At 64.9% G+C, this 14,580-nt stretch overlaps 8 protein-coding genes across 8 annotated transcripts; 3 read left to right on the top strand and 5 right to left on the bottom strand.

Annotated features, from left to right (window-relative positions):
- Positions 1–298: 298 nt before the first annotated feature.
- On the top strand, positions 299–1,976 carry LOC62_02G003405 (uncharacterized protein; the record flags this gene model as incomplete). Its single annotated transcript, XM_062769940.1, has 5 exons — positions 299–909; positions 954–1,057; positions 1,226–1,535; positions 1,576–1,699; positions 1,737–1,976. The coding sequence occupies 5 exons, from the start codon at positions 299–301 to the stop codon at positions 1,974–1,976; spliced, it is 1,389 nt and encodes a 462-aa protein (XP_062625924.1).
- A 256-nt stretch (positions 1,977–2,232) lies between these two features.
- Positions 2,233–3,344, bottom strand: LOC62_02G003404 (uncharacterized protein; the record flags this gene model as incomplete). Its single annotated transcript, XM_062769939.1, has 3 exons — positions 2,233–2,675; positions 2,806–3,049; positions 3,111–3,344. 3 exons carry the CDS (start codon positions 3,342–3,344, stop codon positions 2,233–2,235), a joined length of 921 nt encoding a protein of 306 aa, XP_062625923.1.
- Positions 3,345–3,857: 513 nt separating this feature from the next.
- On the bottom strand, positions 3,858–4,960 carry LOC62_02G003403 (uncharacterized protein; the record flags this gene model as incomplete). The annotated part of the gene is made up of 3 exons (XM_062769938.1): positions 3,858–4,399; positions 4,557–4,800; positions 4,847–4,960. The coding sequence occupies 3 exons, from the start codon at positions 4,958–4,960 to the stop codon at positions 3,858–3,860; spliced, it is 900 nt and encodes a 299-aa protein (XP_062625922.1).
- Positions 4,961–5,636: 676 nt separating this feature from the next.
- lovD_4 (Acyltransferase LovD) lies at positions 5,637–7,030 on the bottom strand (the record flags this gene model as incomplete). Its single annotated transcript, XM_062769937.1, has 3 exons — positions 5,637–5,732; positions 5,820–6,787; positions 6,823–7,030. The coding sequence occupies 3 exons, from the start codon at positions 7,028–7,030 to the stop codon at positions 5,637–5,639; spliced, it is 1,272 nt and encodes a 423-aa protein (XP_062625921.1).
- A 1,066-nt stretch (positions 7,031–8,096) lies between these two features.
- On the top strand, positions 8,097–8,758 carry LOC62_02G003401 (uncharacterized protein; the record flags this gene model as incomplete). Its single annotated transcript, XM_062769936.1, has 2 exons — positions 8,097–8,590; positions 8,632–8,758. The coding sequence occupies 2 exons, from the start codon at positions 8,097–8,099 to the stop codon at positions 8,756–8,758; spliced, it is 621 nt and encodes a 206-aa protein (XP_062625920.1).
- Positions 8,759–8,811: 53 nt separating this feature from the next.
- Positions 8,812–10,665, bottom strand: vdh_0 (Vanillin dehydrogenase; the record flags this gene model as incomplete). Its single annotated transcript, XM_062769935.1, has 5 exons — positions 8,812–8,997; positions 9,056–9,803; positions 9,872–10,086; positions 10,144–10,205; positions 10,242–10,665. The coding sequence occupies 5 exons, from the start codon at positions 10,663–10,665 to the stop codon at positions 8,935–8,937; spliced, it is 1,512 nt and encodes a 503-aa protein (XP_062625919.1). The 3' UTR covers positions 8,812–8,934.
- Positions 10,666–10,981: 316 nt separating this feature from the next.
- On the bottom strand, positions 10,982–12,199 carry gra-orf6 (Granaticin polyketide synthase putative ketoacyl reductase 2). Its single transcript, XM_062769934.1, has 5 exons — positions 12,106–12,199; positions 11,650–11,901; positions 11,432–11,596; positions 11,180–11,380; positions 10,982–11,111 (listed from the first exon to the last, which is right to left on the bottom strand). The coding sequence occupies exons 1-5, from the start codon at positions 12,158–12,160 to the stop codon at positions 11,044–11,046; spliced, it is 741 nt and encodes a 246-aa protein (XP_062625918.1). The 5' UTR covers positions 12,161–12,199; the 3' UTR covers positions 10,982–11,043.
- A 496-nt stretch (positions 12,200–12,695) lies between these two features.
- asaE_5 (MFS transporter asaE) lies at positions 12,696–14,510 on the top strand (the record flags this gene model as incomplete). The annotated part of the gene is made up of 5 exons (XM_062769933.1): positions 12,696–13,033; positions 13,163–13,308; positions 13,454–13,825; positions 13,890–14,171; positions 14,263–14,510. 5 exons carry the CDS (start codon positions 12,696–12,698, stop codon positions 14,508–14,510), a joined length of 1,386 nt encoding a protein of 461 aa, XP_062625917.1.
- Between the last annotated feature and the right edge of the window lie 70 nt (positions 14,511–14,580).

Raw genomic sequence — 14,580 nt, 5'->3', positions numbered from 1 at the left:
GTGGTGGCGTGCACGCACCTCGAGCAGCATGCCATGGCATGTTGCAGCTGTGCACTGTGCACACAACAAAGAGATCTGTATCTCACTCGACACCTTTGACTTCTTCTTCTCACTCAACTCACGACTAACCAGTGCAGCAGCACGCAGCAGCAAGCCCAGCGCTCGACGACGCACAGCACTCAGCGCACACACTCCTCTTCAACCCCCACATCATTAACACGACGCGCCGCATCGACTGCAAAGCCCAAACCCACACAAAGCAGCCGCCTCGTCGGCCAAACAGCACACACGCACCACCATGCGCCTCGTCCTCGCCGCCGCCGCCGCCGCCGCTGCCCTGCTCGCCACCTCCACAGGGGTGGCAGCGACCGCCGCCCCACCACGCGCGACCATCACGCCTGCCCCACATCCGCTTCCGCGCCGCGCGCCAAGCTTCACCTCGCACACTATCACGGTGCCGGCGTACGGGCCGCAGTTTGCCTACGGCCCAAATAACCTCTTCGACCCCGGCGCGCCAAAAGTCCAGCCGGGCAACACGACGACGACGTGGGAGATTGGCGGCGTGCCCTCGTACGCGCAGGGCGTGCTGGGCGACTATGCCGACAGCGTCGTGTTCGCCGACCAGGCCAACCCCAAGGGCGTCAAGACGCCCGGCAACCTCACGCTGAGCTTCTACGGCACCGGCGTCAAGCTGTACGGCTACTGCAAGAACGACACGCAGCTCAACGCCTGGTTCGACGGCAGCGAGTACACCGGCCGCTTCCTGTGCCGCGACTTTTCGGGCTCAAGCAATGTCATATTCGCTACCGACTCCCAGCCGTTCCAGGGCCACACGCTAGCGCTGGGCCTGTACTACTCCAAGCTCGTTATTGCGTACGCCGAAATCACGACAAGCGTCTACGCGTGGGGGTGAGTGGGTGTGGCGTGGGACATGACGGCTGACTGGCGGACAGATCGACAGCCGACGACCAGTTGACAGAGGTGGACATTGGCGCGTTGACCAGTAACGGGACGCTGAACGAGTACTATGATGCGCGGCAGGGCAACTGGTTCACGGGTGAGTGTGATGGAGTGCAGGCTAGACTCGAGCGAGCTACGATCGTGAGACACGGCGGTGATCGGTGATCACCGCCGCCGTGCCGCGCACACCGCACGAACACGCCGCTCAGCCCGACACTCCACACTCCTTATCGCTCGTGCCCACCGGCCCGGCTAACTAGCGCAGACGACCAGGCCGGCACAGTCCTGACCAACGACCCCAATGCTGTGCTGTCGATGCGTGTACCCGTCAACACGACGTTTATCGAGCTCAAGGCGCCCCTCGGGCCCGACCTGGGCAAGTACAGCTTCAACCTGTCCCTGCCTGCACTGTCGGGCGAGGCAAACTACACGAGACAGGGGTGGCGCGAGACGGTGCACCCGCCCACGACGCTATGGTACGCTAGCATCGACCCGACGCAGCAGTACACGCTCAACTTGACCTCGCCTGACGGGGGCAAGGTTGCGCTGTCGAGCGTCAACTTCCGGCTGGCCGAGTGAGTGTGCGGGGTTCAAGCGAGCAGCGCTGATTCCCAGTAACTTCCCGAGCGTCAACGCGACCGACGTGGCGACGTCCGTCGCCTCGTGGCGGAGTAAGCCGACGGCTGGCAGCGGCGGCATCCACATCTCAGCCAAGGCGGGCATGTGGATTGGCATTGGCGTGAGTGGGCTGCGCATGGCGGCACTGACACACCCAGGTCGGCATCCTCGTCGTCGCGTTACTCATCCTCGCTCTCCTGTCCCGCTTTGGCCTGATGCACTTCCGCCGGAGAGACAGGCACAAGCGTCTCAGCCAGTTGCCGGAGGGTACGGGGCTCAACCGCCTCAAGTCGGTGTACCGTCCTCTGCGGCCTGACGACGACGACCACGAGGACGCGTTCACCGTGCCGCGGGACGCGCCACCTGTGCCGCGGCTGCCGCCGCCTGGGCGTTATTAGTTTGGTTGGTGAGATCGCATTGTCATGAGGGGCGTTATGAGCGAGAGGGGAAGATCATGGGAGAGGAGAGGGGCAAGATCATGGGCGAGATGTTGATAGAGCGTCATGTGGTTGTTATGAGTGGGTTGCTTTTACAACTGATGGACATTTGGGATACGTTCAACGATGGCTCATGTGCGCTCCCACGTCGAGTCTCCTCTTACGCCGTCTGACGAAACAACACGCACATTAATCAATCTACCACAACAAAACCAGCCTACGAAAACGACGCCGATGCCGCGCTCCGGGACCCAACACTACTCCCACGGCGATGAGGCGTGCGCCCCTCGTCCGGCCGCTCCAGCGTGTCCCGCCACGCCGAGAGCTCCATCAACCCCGTGTAGCCGACATCATGCTTGTTATCGATCCACGAGTGCAGGTTGGCGCGCACATAGTAATGGTTGGGGAAGAAGCATCCCGGGGGGAACAGCGCGACGGGGTCGAGCACCCCCTCGATGTCGGCCTGCTCGACGACGCTGACGAGGTCGAGCAGGTGCCCGAACGCGAGAAAGTCGGGAATGTGCGTCTCGAGCGTCAGCTCCTCGCGCCGCCGGTACGCGTAGCTCGTCGCCAGGGCCTTGGTTACGCGTTCGTGCCGCTTGCGGTAGAGCGAGGCCATTACTTTGCGTTCGGCGGAGCCGCCCGCGGAGACGATGGGGGCTGGGGGTGGGCGTGGCGTCAGCTGCGTGGTGCCACAGGTGTGGGAGCTAGGGCAAGTGTCGAGTTCAAGCCGCCGTCACCTCCATCTCAGACCGCCGGCCTGGACACCCCGCACCCACACCCCACTCACCATCAGGCGGCAGGTTATACACGAGCCGAATATCCCGCGCCATCAACCGCGCGCCGCCGCCCGCGTCGAGCGCAAAGCTCTGCACGGAATCCACAAACTCATTGTACAGCCGCATGAGGCGCGACATGTTCTTGTCGTTGAACTCGTAGTTTCCGTTCTCCCACGCGTCGATCAGCCCGAGGACGAGGGAGACTTGGTGGTCGGCAGAGATGATTGGGTCGGAGCGGACGGCTTTCGAGTCGGTCTACATGACACGCCATGTCAGCTAGCTACGAGCCGACAGTCTGGCAGGAGGCGACACGCACAAGCAACTGCCGCCAAACATTACCAAACTCCCTCGCGCCAAAATCAGCGTCCGAGAACACCTTGCGCCGGTACCGCATCTCGTCCCACTTCCGGAACAGGTGCTTGACGATATGCTGCTGCTTGAACCACTCGCGGAACGACTGCCGGTCCTGCAGCCAGTCGGTGATGCTCCGCGCTTCCGTCGGCGCGTTGGAGACCGCCGAGGCGTTGGACTGGCGGTGGGTGTGGGACATGGCGGTGGCGAGGGAGGGGGTGGGCGGCGGTGGGCGGGTGAGGTCGTGGTCGTGGTCGTGGTGGCGAAGGCGTCGCTTTATGACGCCCACAGTGTTGTTATCGACGGCCAACGACAAGTGAGTGGCTACGCGCACACCTTTGAACCTTGCAGCAGCAGCAGCGCCTCCCTCAAACGCGTATGAAACGGCGAGTGGAGCGGATCAGACGTGAGCAGGCGAGCGAGCGAGCGAGCAGATGCGATGACCTTGTCAGGCGGTGCACGCTGATGCTCGACACAGTCACGCGGTGCACGCTCGATGCTTGCTTGAGCAGCTCGGGCCGGCGAAGCAGTATTATGCGGCGCGTGCGCGCGAATTCAGACCGTGAGCGCGATCAGAACGTGTGTGTGTGCGTGGGTGAGGGTAAGTAATCAGCGCAATCAGTCGCACCCCGGCGGCCGTGTCCGTCTACACGCACTGACTGTCCATAGTCTTACACAGCTGGCGCCTGGCCATCGCCTACAACTAACCCCTCTACGCCGTCTCGCCGTCGCTGTCGGCGCTCGACGCGACAGATGACACGAAGCTCGTGTCGACTTCCGAGCCGGCACTCGACCCCGCGCTGTCGGCGCTTGTTCTCCTCACGGCGGGCTTGCCTCCTCCGCGGCGGTTACACTTGCGCCAAGCGGCCAGCCCCGCGAGGCTAGAGTGCACGCCGTTGCTGCGCTCCTGCCCCACAAAACCCAACACTGCGCCGTCCTTGCCCTCCTTGAGGCGGTAGAACTCGGTCACTTCGTACTTTACCTGCGCGTGCGTCGGCGCGCCGACGAGCCCCGCGGACGGGAACAGGCGCCCGCGGTGCAGGAGGCCTTCCGAGTCGGCCTTGGATACCGCGTCGATGACGACGTTGGCGTGCGTGATGCACTGCCGCGCGCTGGCGGGCAGTGGGATCGGGTCGGCGAGCGCCTCGGCGGGGAGGGTTGCTGGTGGAGAGAGGCGCCGGATCTCGGCCTCGGTCGAGGCCGCGAGCTCTTTCAGGACGGCTTCGGCGTCCAGGCCAGGCGTGACGATGTCGACTGCGGTGTGAGTGAACGTTCGGGGAGTGTATGTGAGCTGGTGGACTGGTGCTGGGCCGCACACCAGGGCCCTCGCCGCGGCCCGTTGATCACTCCCGAGGGATGACGCCGACGCCCGCCCGCTACCCACCACCAGCCCCCACGACAACCGACTCACCATTCTCGTCGAGCGAGTAATACCCCCTAATCTGCCTGGCCATGAGCCTCGCCGCGCCCCCACGGCGCTGGAGGAAGTGGTTGACCTCGCACGTGAAGTCGTTGTAGATCCTCCGGAGGCGCGCGTCCTCGAGCTCGGTGTACGCGTGGTCTGCGAGGTCCCACTGCTCGACGAAGCGGAGGAAGGTCGCCAGCTGGGGGTCGGACATGACGAGGGAGTCGGCGAGGCATCCGCGGACTGCGAGCTGGGGCGGGTCAGCTTGCCCAGCAGGCAGCAGGAGCACGGCTTACCCCCATGTGCCGCTTGAGCAGGTCGTACTGCGCCTTCTTGGTCTCCTGCGCGCTCGTAAAGTCCAGCGTGCCGGAGCTCCAGGCCTTGTTGCACGTCTTTGAGAGCCACTCCATGGTGTGTGTGGGGGTGTAGTGAAGTGTGTGATGGGGAGAAGAGGTGTCGCCGCTGAGTTGTGTAGTTGCCAGGTGCAGCAACTTGATGTGATGTCGGCATCGCGCGTCGGTCGTCGTGTTTCACTTTCTAAGGGCGACGCGGGTCCCGCGACCGACGCGCCGTGAAAAAAATCAGTCCGGCGGCTTCGTGGACGCGGCGCGAGCTGGTCGCAGGCTAAGCTCGATGCGGAGAGTCGAGCTCGCTCGATACGTGCATGGTGGCCTGCTCTGCATTGAGCAAGTCGAGTCTCGCGAGACAGACTGCAGCATGGTGGCCGTTGACCGCCGGAAGAGCACCTCGAGATTGTGATTTCAGGAACATCAAGGTTGTGCCGCTCCTTGGCAAGTCACCCCCGCAGCCCTGGGCCGGGTGCCGCGCGACGGCCACGGACAAGAGGGCAGGCAGCTCCGAGATGTCTAGCTCTATTCATGCACGCCAGATCCTGTGCAATGTGGGCGAGCGGCGAGGTCGAGCGGCGGGCGCTATCATGACGCACGCCGCGGCGCCGAGCTGCGGCGTGACTTCTATCTCTGCATTGTTGCCCTATCGAGACAAGTGTATGGAATGCAGACGCGTCGCTCACCAACCACCCCGGCCGACACGCGCCTCGTGCCTCATACCCCGCTACCCGCTACGCTACTCCAGCGCGTCGTACAGTGCCCGCTCGAACCGGTTATACGTCCCCATGAACGGTTCGGGGTTGGGCGTGAGGAGCTGCGTGAAGCAGATACCCTGGGGGTGGTCAGCACATCATTCGTGGGCGCGTTGCCGACCCCCGCTTCACGCGCCTCGCCTCGGCGCGGCGCCCGCCGCACTCACCGCAATCCCAGTCTTGGGATCAAGCCAGTACTGGCTCTTCGCCGCGCCGTCCCAGCACCCGCTACCGGCCTTGCGCCCGTGCACGCTATCCTCAAAGTTGAGGACCAAGCCGACGCTGTGTCCGAGCGACTGCGCATTGTTGGCAGTGTGCGCGGAGTCGTGGTACGACTGCATGGTGGTCACTTTCTCCAAGGACGCGTACACGGGCGTCACGTCGCGCGGCGGCAGCGCGTTGGTGAAGAGCGTGTTGAACGCCTGCGGGCTGAAGAGCGCGGGGTTGTCCGCTGAAGGGGTCGGGTTCTGGGACGCGAGGATACCCCGCAGGAACCGCAGATAGTCGCGCGGCGTGCCCATCACCCCGCCGCCGCCGGCCAGCTGCCTGATGCTCGGGTTGGGGCAGATGGGCCGCAGCGGCTCCGAGGGGACGAGGGCGCCGCTCGCGTCCCGCGTCTGCACCTTTTGGAGGCGGTCGAAGTGGTCCTGACCGGGGAGGAAGGTCATGCTCTTCAGGCCGAGCGGCTGCCATATGTTGGCCGACATGTACTCCTCCAGCGTCTGCCCGCTCGCCCGCTCGACAATGATCCCCGCCCAGTCAATACCCATGCCGTAGGTCCAGCTGCTCCCGGGCTCGAAAGCGAGCGGCACGACGAAGCCCGCCAGCCCGGCCTCGTGCTCAAAGTACCCCGGCAGCTTGTTTTCTTTCACCCAGCGCGCCGTGTTCGCGTTGATGAAAGCGTACGTCATGCCCGAGGTGTGCGTCAGGAGGTGTGTGAGCGTGAGGGGCTGGGTGCGCTTCTTGAGGATCGCCTTGCCGGACTCATCGTACCCCTCGAGGATGGGCACGGCGTACAGCTCTGGCGCGTACTTCTCCACCACGGCAGGATCGGACAGGCTCAGCACCCCCGCGTCGACGAGCTGCAGCACAGCCACGGTGGTCATGAGCTTCGTGCACGAGTGGTATGACATGACTGCGTGTGAGCGGGATACTATGAGGCCGACGTACCCGTCTCGGCGTCGACCTGGCCCTTGTCCGGCTCCCCGAGCACCCGCTCGCCTGCGTACGCAAAGTATATCTCGCCGTCGGCCGTGGTCGCGCCGAAAGTGAGCGCGGGCACGAGGCGCGAGTCGACCTCGGCGTGCAGGAGGGCGTCGAGCGCGGCCTTGCCCTTGGGCGTGAGGTGGGGTGCGGGGGCGGTCGGGCCGCTGGTCATGGTGTGCGGTGTGTGCTGTGCGGGGCAAGCGATGCTCGCCCCGGCGTATTAAGTACGCCTGCGCCGTGGAGTTGTTGCGGCGTTCGGCTTCGGCGTCGGCCATGTCCGTCATCTTATCGGTCGGTGGTCGGGTCGCCGATGGCGTCGGCACGGCAGAGGTATGAAGGTGTACAGTACGTCGCCCGAAGACACCAGCGCCGACTTCCGCACCGCCGGTCGGCGGACGCGTTGCGCGCCGGACCTCATCAGTGAGCAGTGGTGCATGGGGCCACGGGCATGTCGAGGCGACACTGTTTGGTGCCCCGCCCGCCGTGATGTTGCCGGTCACCGGTCTCCAGGCGCGCCTGGCGTCGCCTCTGGCTGCCTCGCACGCCCTGAGGTGGCAATAGCGGGGCATGTCAAGCTGGCAGCATACTGGCACTGTTAGTGTTCGAGTATAACCTTGGTTCTGCGCCATTGAGACAAAGAGGCAACATGGATTATTGCAAGGGTGTTCGAATGCGACTAGAGCCAGTACAAACCACTCTTTTGCATGTACTTGCAGATCAGGGCGATCGGGATCGACCCACACAAGCATGTTTGCTTGCTTGCAGCCGATGACGGCCACCCACCCCACGCCGCGGCCAGCGGAAAGCCAAGCCCGCAAGCAGCCCAACTAAGTGCCCGTGTGAGGCAGTGCGCCGCAGGGGGTGAGCAGGCATCAGCCGTTTGAGGCACCCCGATCTGGCCGTCGTGACCGCGGATTAGAGCTTAACGGCCACTCACCTGCTCCCCCTGCCGGCAGTCACCGCCTCGGGACCTCGGATGCTGCCACTCGACCCACTCAACGAGCGTCAGCTCGAGTCAGCCTACTGTTACATCAACCCACTCACGCTGATGCACATCCACTCACCCGCCAACTCTATCGGCACCGCTCACCGCGCGCCAAGACAGACGGACACTTTGTTGGAGCGACGTCGTTTCGGGATGGCCGCGGGTCGGCGGTGGTAGTGGCTATATAACGAGGCCACTCCCCCACTGACTGCTCTCGCTCTCACCTGCTCTGTCGACTCCTATCACACACACAATGCTCCCCAAGCTCCTCCTCGCAGCCTTCGCTCTCGCCGCCTCGGCGTCCGCGACTCTCTCGCCCCGCCAGGACGGCGAAGACGGGCACGACAACACGCGCCCCGGCAAGGGCTTTGACGCGCCCACCGCCGACCTCGAGGACCTGTACTCGGTGCTCGCGGGCGCCGCGCCCGAGTTCTCCCAGTCTGTCGACGTCACGCGGCGCGAGCTCGCCGCGCGCGCCGACATCGCCCTCGAGAACCGCGCGTCCTGCCCCGCGCTCTGCTTGAACAGGTACTGCGTGCCCAAGGGCTCGCAGTGCTGCGGCGGGAACCAGTACTGCCCCCCCGGGTACCAGTGCAACAAGTACCGCAAGGGCGGGGGATGCTGCAAGACCGGCGACCGTGTCTGTACCGCCTCGGGCGCGTGCCTGCCCTCTGGATACTTGTGCTGCGGGTCGGGCGTGATGCCCGCCGGCGCCAGGTGCTGCGGCGACGTGTGGTGTCCTAGCAGGTGAGCGGTCCGGTGTTGGGATGTTGCTGACGACCCCGTAGCGCGTCCTGTGCGCCCAACAGGAAGTGCCTTTACCGTCGTAAGGGCCGTGATTTCTTCGAGGACGCCACTGCCCTCGACTTGGAGAAGCGCGACGCCTTCGGCGCGCCGTTTGAGACCGCCGAGTAGGCGGCAGCCGCTGGGATGGACAATGCGGCGGAGCACACGTACCGCGTAACGAATGACTCGTACTCATATGCATAGTATCTTACAGATTGTGAGCGTGGATTTTGATACAGTGGTGATGGGGCGGTGGTCGGGACAGTCGTACACAGTTGTGGCAGGTCACGGCCGCGACTCGCTCGCTACAGCTCGAGCGTGTCAAGCGGGATGGCGAACACTTCGCGCGGCACCTCGATGCTCTTGACCTGCGTCGGCGTCAGACCTCACCCTCCTCTGCCCCCTCGGTGTCAACACCCCACCCACCTGGGTAAAGTTCCTCAGCCCCTCGGAAGAGTTGAACCGTCCCCAGCCGGAAGCCTTCCACCCGCCATGCGGCACGGTCGGCAAGTCGTTCAGCGTCGGCGAGTTGATATGGCACATGCCGCACTCGAGGCGCTGGGCGACACGCGCAGCTCGGGCAGCGTTGCGCCCCCACACGGCCGCGCTGAGGCCGTACTCGCTCTCGTTCGCAATGGCGACCATGGCGTCAATCACGCTCGACTCGGACAGGCCGTCGTCGGGGATCTTGATCAGCACCGCGACGGGCCCGAAGCTCTCCTCGGCATACAGGCGGGCCTCGGGCCCCACGTCGCCAAGAACATGGGGCACGACGAGCGCTCCCGCCCCCGCGTCGCCCGCGTCGCCGAGGACGCGGGACGCGCCGTTCGCCAGTGCGTCCGCGACGAGCTCGCGGATCCGGTCGCCCGCGTGTGCGGCGTGCATCGTCGCGTACCGCTTTACTTGGGCGCCGGCCCACGCCTCGCGCAGGTGACCGACCAGCTCGTCGTACTGCGACGCCGGCACGAGCACGCGCTCGGTGCCCATGCAGATCTGGCCGCTGTTCATGAAGGCCCCGAAGAGGATATGGCTCGCTGCGACTTCGAGCGGCGCGTCGGGCAGTAGCAGGACGGGGGATTTCCCGCCGAGCTCCATGAGCGTTGGCTTGAGGTGCTTGCCTGCGAGGGAGGCGATGATGGACCCGACGCGCGTGGTGCCGGTGAAGTTGACGTGGCTGTGAGCGAGGGGGCGAGGGCCTGGGTCAGCATACACTGGGCAAAGTGTGGAGAAGTCGCGACTCACCGCACCCGCTTGTCCGCCACCAAGGCCCCAACCAACTCCTCAGCATCCTCAACAGCGACATGAACCACCGTCAACGCCTCCCGCGGCAAGCCAGCAGCGTACAGTAGCTCGGCCCACAGGACTTGGGTGTACGGTATCGCCTCGGACGTCTTGAGGACGACCGTGTTGCCCGCGATGAGCGGGGTGAGGACCGCGCGCATGGTGAGGACTTGGGCCTGGCGGGCGTGAGCGCGAGCGCGCGAGGGAGGGTGAATAACTCCTTCTCTACTTACTGCGTTCCACGTCCCGATCGCAAGACACACGCCGTACGGCTCGCGCGTGAGCGTAAACTTGGCTCCTCGTCAGCCCGCCACCAGAGCCGACAACTCACAGTTCCCCGCGACGACCTCCTCCGGCGCCAGCGCATCTTTGGCACAGCTAGCAAGGTGCTTCATGAACCCTGGCAGAAAGCGGATCTGCTCGGACGCCCACCAGGCGGAAACAGACGTCTCGGCGACATTACTCGCCAGCAGCCGTTCGGCCCAGCCCGACGACTCGTCCTGGAGCAAGGCGGCCGCGCGCCGCGCGACGTCGGTGCGGTTCCGCAGCGGCGTGCTCGCCCATGTGCGGCGGTAGTTGTGGGCGACGGTGACCGCCGTGTCGATGTCGCTTGGGGACGACCGCTCGGCATGGTATGCGATGTTGTTTGTCGACGGCGTTATGACTGGGTATGACTTGAGGTCGGGGGTTGGCGGGGACGGTGGCGCGCCGAGAAGGTTGCGGACTAGTTCTGGCGGGAGGTGGGTGGGGCCCATTGTCATCGGCGTATGTGGGAGATGATGATGAGGAGAGAGAGGAGTTGCACGCAGAAGTGTTGGTGCTCGAGCTCAAGGTCGCGGCCGCGGCCACAACATGCCCCGACGTCATCTGACCACTGCTCACACCGGCGGACTAACATCCGCAGCAACATCCGACGCGTCGGACATGGAGACGCCGATGTCCAAGGCACCATGCTGTATGCTCTCGGCGTCGAGCATTGCACTCTGCTTAATGCCGCTCGGCTCGCAGCCTCACAAGGCATCTCTGATGCACGACACACTGCTCACTGCCCATGACGTCACGGCTTGGAGACCTGCTTCAAGACTTTCATTCGTGCACTACAACCTCTCTGCGCTGTTTTCTGGGCGGCGCGCCTAGAGACCAAGACCGGCCGACACCTCGACAATCTGGCCCGTGATGGACGAGTTCTCGGCGAGCGAGACTGGGCATGTGTCAGCTCTTCTCCTCCCCAGGCGCTGCCGTCAAGCTCCTCCCCACCCCACCACTCACCAAACGTGTTGGCGAGATCATCCAGCTCGCTAGTCTTCTTGAGCGCCGCAGCGTTGGTCGCAAAGTCGATCTGCTCCTTGGTAAAGCCCGCCGACCAGTCGGTGAGGATGAGGCCCGGGGCGACGGCGTTGACGCGGGCCGAGGGGGCAAGGGCCTTGGCGAGGCACTTGGTGAGGTGGACGAGGGCGGCCTTGGACACGGCTGCGTGGGGTCAGTGGGGCGCTCAGCCAAGAGCTATCCCGCGCCACCCACAGTACGCCATGCTCGAGCCGCTGGGACGCAGGCCAGCGACACTCGCCGAGATGAGGAACGAGCCGCCCGTCTTCTTGAGGTCGGCCTCGGTCGCCTGCGCGAGCCACAGGTGCGAGAGCACGTTGGCGCGGTACATCTTCTCCCAGTCGGCGTCGGCGACGGCGTCTGGGGCGGGTGTCAGCACTGTGCGCTCAATCAGCAACACGACGGCGCCTCACTCAGGTCGGTGAACGGCGCAAACTTGGTCCAGCCCGCATTGGAGATAACAATGTCAATAGCCCCGTTGAGCTCCTTCTGCGCCTTGGCGACGACCTCCTTGATGCCGTCGTGCGAGAAGACGTCGCCCTGGACGAGGACGTGGCCCTGCCCCGCGAGTCCCGAGAGCGTCTGCTGCGCGCGCTCCGCGTTGGAAGAGTAGTTGATCGCGATGCGCGCGCCCTTGGCCGCGAGGGCTTGCGCGACGGCGGCGCCTGGGAGCGGGCGAGCGTCAGCGAGCTGGCTAGGGGTGGGGGTAGGGGGGCGGGGGGAGTGGATGCCTCGTGTGAGGCGACGAGACCGAGTCGCGACGACCGACACTGGCACCGTCGCCGATGACGTCGCCGACGCCGACAACGAGCTCGCACCCACCCACCCACCGCCCGTCCGCCCCACCGGGCCCCACAACGACGACTCACCGAGACCCGCCGAGCCGCCAGTAATGAGTGCGCGCTTTCCTTCAATAACGAACATGTTGTTGTGAGAGTGAGAGTGGATGCAAGAGGAAGAGAGATGGACGCAGAGTCGAGTGAGTCATTGTGCTTTACGCGGCCATCTCAAGTCCGCCGACGCGGTTAGGCTGGATGGCCGGTAGTGACTTCCGGCGCGCCGCTGCAGCCGGACATAGCCGCCAGCCGCCCTGCTGGGCTGCCCCACCGAGTCGCAACTTGGTTACGCCGAGGCTGTGGACAAGCGAGTCGGGCGAGCACGACAGCGATAGTGACGCGCCGCGTCGAGTGACATGGACGATGGGGCCGATGCATGTCTTTCCTCTTGTCGTTGTCGACGATGCATCACGCTCTTCGCATTGATCGACGCACAGTATTTATCCTTGCGGCATCGTTGCTGATGTTGCTCTTTTCCGCCAAGACGGTATCCGCCGCTTAACACGACTCCACCTCGCTTCGCCGCGGCCAAGCAACAGCGCTGATAATAATGGCCAGCTGACAAACGCCGCAACGCAACAACTAACTCCCACTAACCCATGGCAACGACAGCACACGACACGATGGTGCCGGCGGCGCCAGCGCCCTCCACGCCGAAAGACGACGACATGTACGCCCTCACCGAGCTCACCCCGTCCTCGCCCACCTCGCCCGACGCCCAACCGCAAGAGCGCGAAACGTCCACCCTGCCCCCGGTAGACAAGGGCAAAGACGCCATCCTCTTCCTCCTCGCCGCAGCAGCGATGGACGGGCTCGTCTGGGGCTTTCCCTTCAGCGTCGGCGTGCTCCACGAGTACTGGAGCTCGTCGCTCTTCCCGGGGCAGGGGGACGCGAATGCGCTCAGCTTGGCGAGTACCCTGCCCACTGCGATTTTGTTCGCGTCGGGCGCTATTATGGGGCCGTGAGTGTCGACCTGGGAGCGAGTGGAGCGAGCGAGCGGGGCGGAGACGGGCACTGGGGAGGAGGAAGGGAGGGAGGCCGGAGAAAGCGAGGACTGAGGAGGACCGCAAGACACCGCTCACACGCGCAGCATCTTCACCGCCCTGCCCTGGTACGAGCGCCAAATCCAGCTCCTCGGCCTGTTCGTCGCGACTGCCGGCCTGATTGCCAGCGCGTTCGTCACGCAGGCATGGCAGCTGGTGATCACCTTTGGGATCATGTATCCGTTCTCGGGGGGTGAGTTGGCGTGGTGCGCGGCGCGGGGCGGCGAGCGTGGTGGCTCGGCCAGCATCGGCAGCTGTCGGCGTATGTGCCCCTTACACGCGCTTGTGCAACCTCTCCCAACCACACCTCCCTCGCTCGCTCGCTCACACCGCCGCAGCCTTCTACCTCCCCTGCGCGACAATCATCTTCGAATGGTTCCACCAGTACCGCGGCCTGGCAACAGCGACAGTGTTCGCCGGCGCAGGCGTAGGCGGCACAGTGTATCCGTTCGTCGTGAACGCCCTGCTCGGCAAGTTTGGCTACCGCACCACCATGCTCTCTCTCGCCCTGTCGTACGCGGCGCTCAACCTCGTCGCGGTCGTGTTCATCAAGCGCCGCATCCCGCTCCCGCCGCGCGAGGCGGGCGTGAGGCGGCACGCGCGCAGAAAGATGGACTTTAGGTGGATGCGTGCGCGGGCGCCTGCCGTCGCGTTCACTTTTATGATGATTACGAGCTTGTCGTCTTTCATCCCGATGTTGTGGCTCCCGTGTAAGTGGGGCAGTAGCGAGCGGAGCGAGCGCCGTAGAAGCAAACAGTTCGCTCACCCCTGCAGCCTTCGCAGCAACAGTCAACGCCACGCGCCCAGGCGGCGCAGCGATCCTCTCGATCCTCAACGCCGTCACGGTCCCCGGGCTGATGATAACGGGGCACATTTCCGACCGCGTCCCCGTCCGCTGGATCCTCCCGCTGTGGTGCAGCGTCGCGGCGGCGGGGTGCCTGCTGCTCTGGGGCTTCGGGACCAGCTCTGGCCCGCTCGTCGCGTTCAGCATCGTTTGGGGGATGAGTGGCGCCAGTGTCGCGGGGACTTATGGCAAGATGGTGACGATTATGGCTGGTGAGTCGCGAGCGGCGAGGTGGCCTGGGGCAGTGCCAGGCCATCTCGCCCGTCGCCTCGCAATGTTGTGTCCCCAGCTCACACCGCCCAGACGGCGACCCAATGGTCCCCGGCCTCGCGCTCCCCCTCCTCATCGCCCTCCGCGGGGTAGGCAACCTGACCTCGGGGCCCATCAGCACCAAGCTCCTCCAATACGGCCCGTTCAAGGGCGCCGCGGGCGCGTACGGCGCGACGACGTATGGGCCGTTGCTGATCTTCGTGTCGGCGTGTACGTTTCTCGGGGGGGTCGCGGGGGCGTTGTTCCCTCTCCGGGGGAAGAACTCTGGTGTGGGGGTTTAGCTTGGTAGGATGCATTGCTTGTTTGTTTGTCTGGCCGACGGCGAGGGCGAGGGACAAGGCTGCTCGGGAC

Source organism: Vanrija pseudolonga, chromosome 2 (genome assembly GCF_020906515.1).
Source record: "Vanrija pseudolonga chromosome 2, complete sequence".
NCBI lineage: Eukaryota > Fungi > Basidiomycota > Tremellomycetes > Trichosporonales > Trichosporonaceae > Vanrija > Vanrija pseudolonga.
The sequence above is the reverse complement of the archived record's forward strand: the minus strand, read 5'-3'. Positions and strand labels throughout refer to the sequence as shown.

Coding starts and splice junctions, on each gene's coding strand:
- gra-orf6 (XM_062769934.1), bottom strand. CDS start 12,160: ATGTTCGTTATTGAAGGAAAGCGCGCACTCATTACTGGCGGCTCGGCG. Junction 11,902..12,105: donor TGGCGGCTCGGCGGGTCTCG/GTGAGTCGTCGT, acceptor GCCCGCTCCCAG/GCGCCGCCGTCGCGCAAGCC. Junction 11,381..11,431: donor CGGCTCGAGCATGGCGTACT/GTGGGTGGCGCG, acceptor GACCCCACGCAG/CCGTGTCCAAGGCCGCCCTC.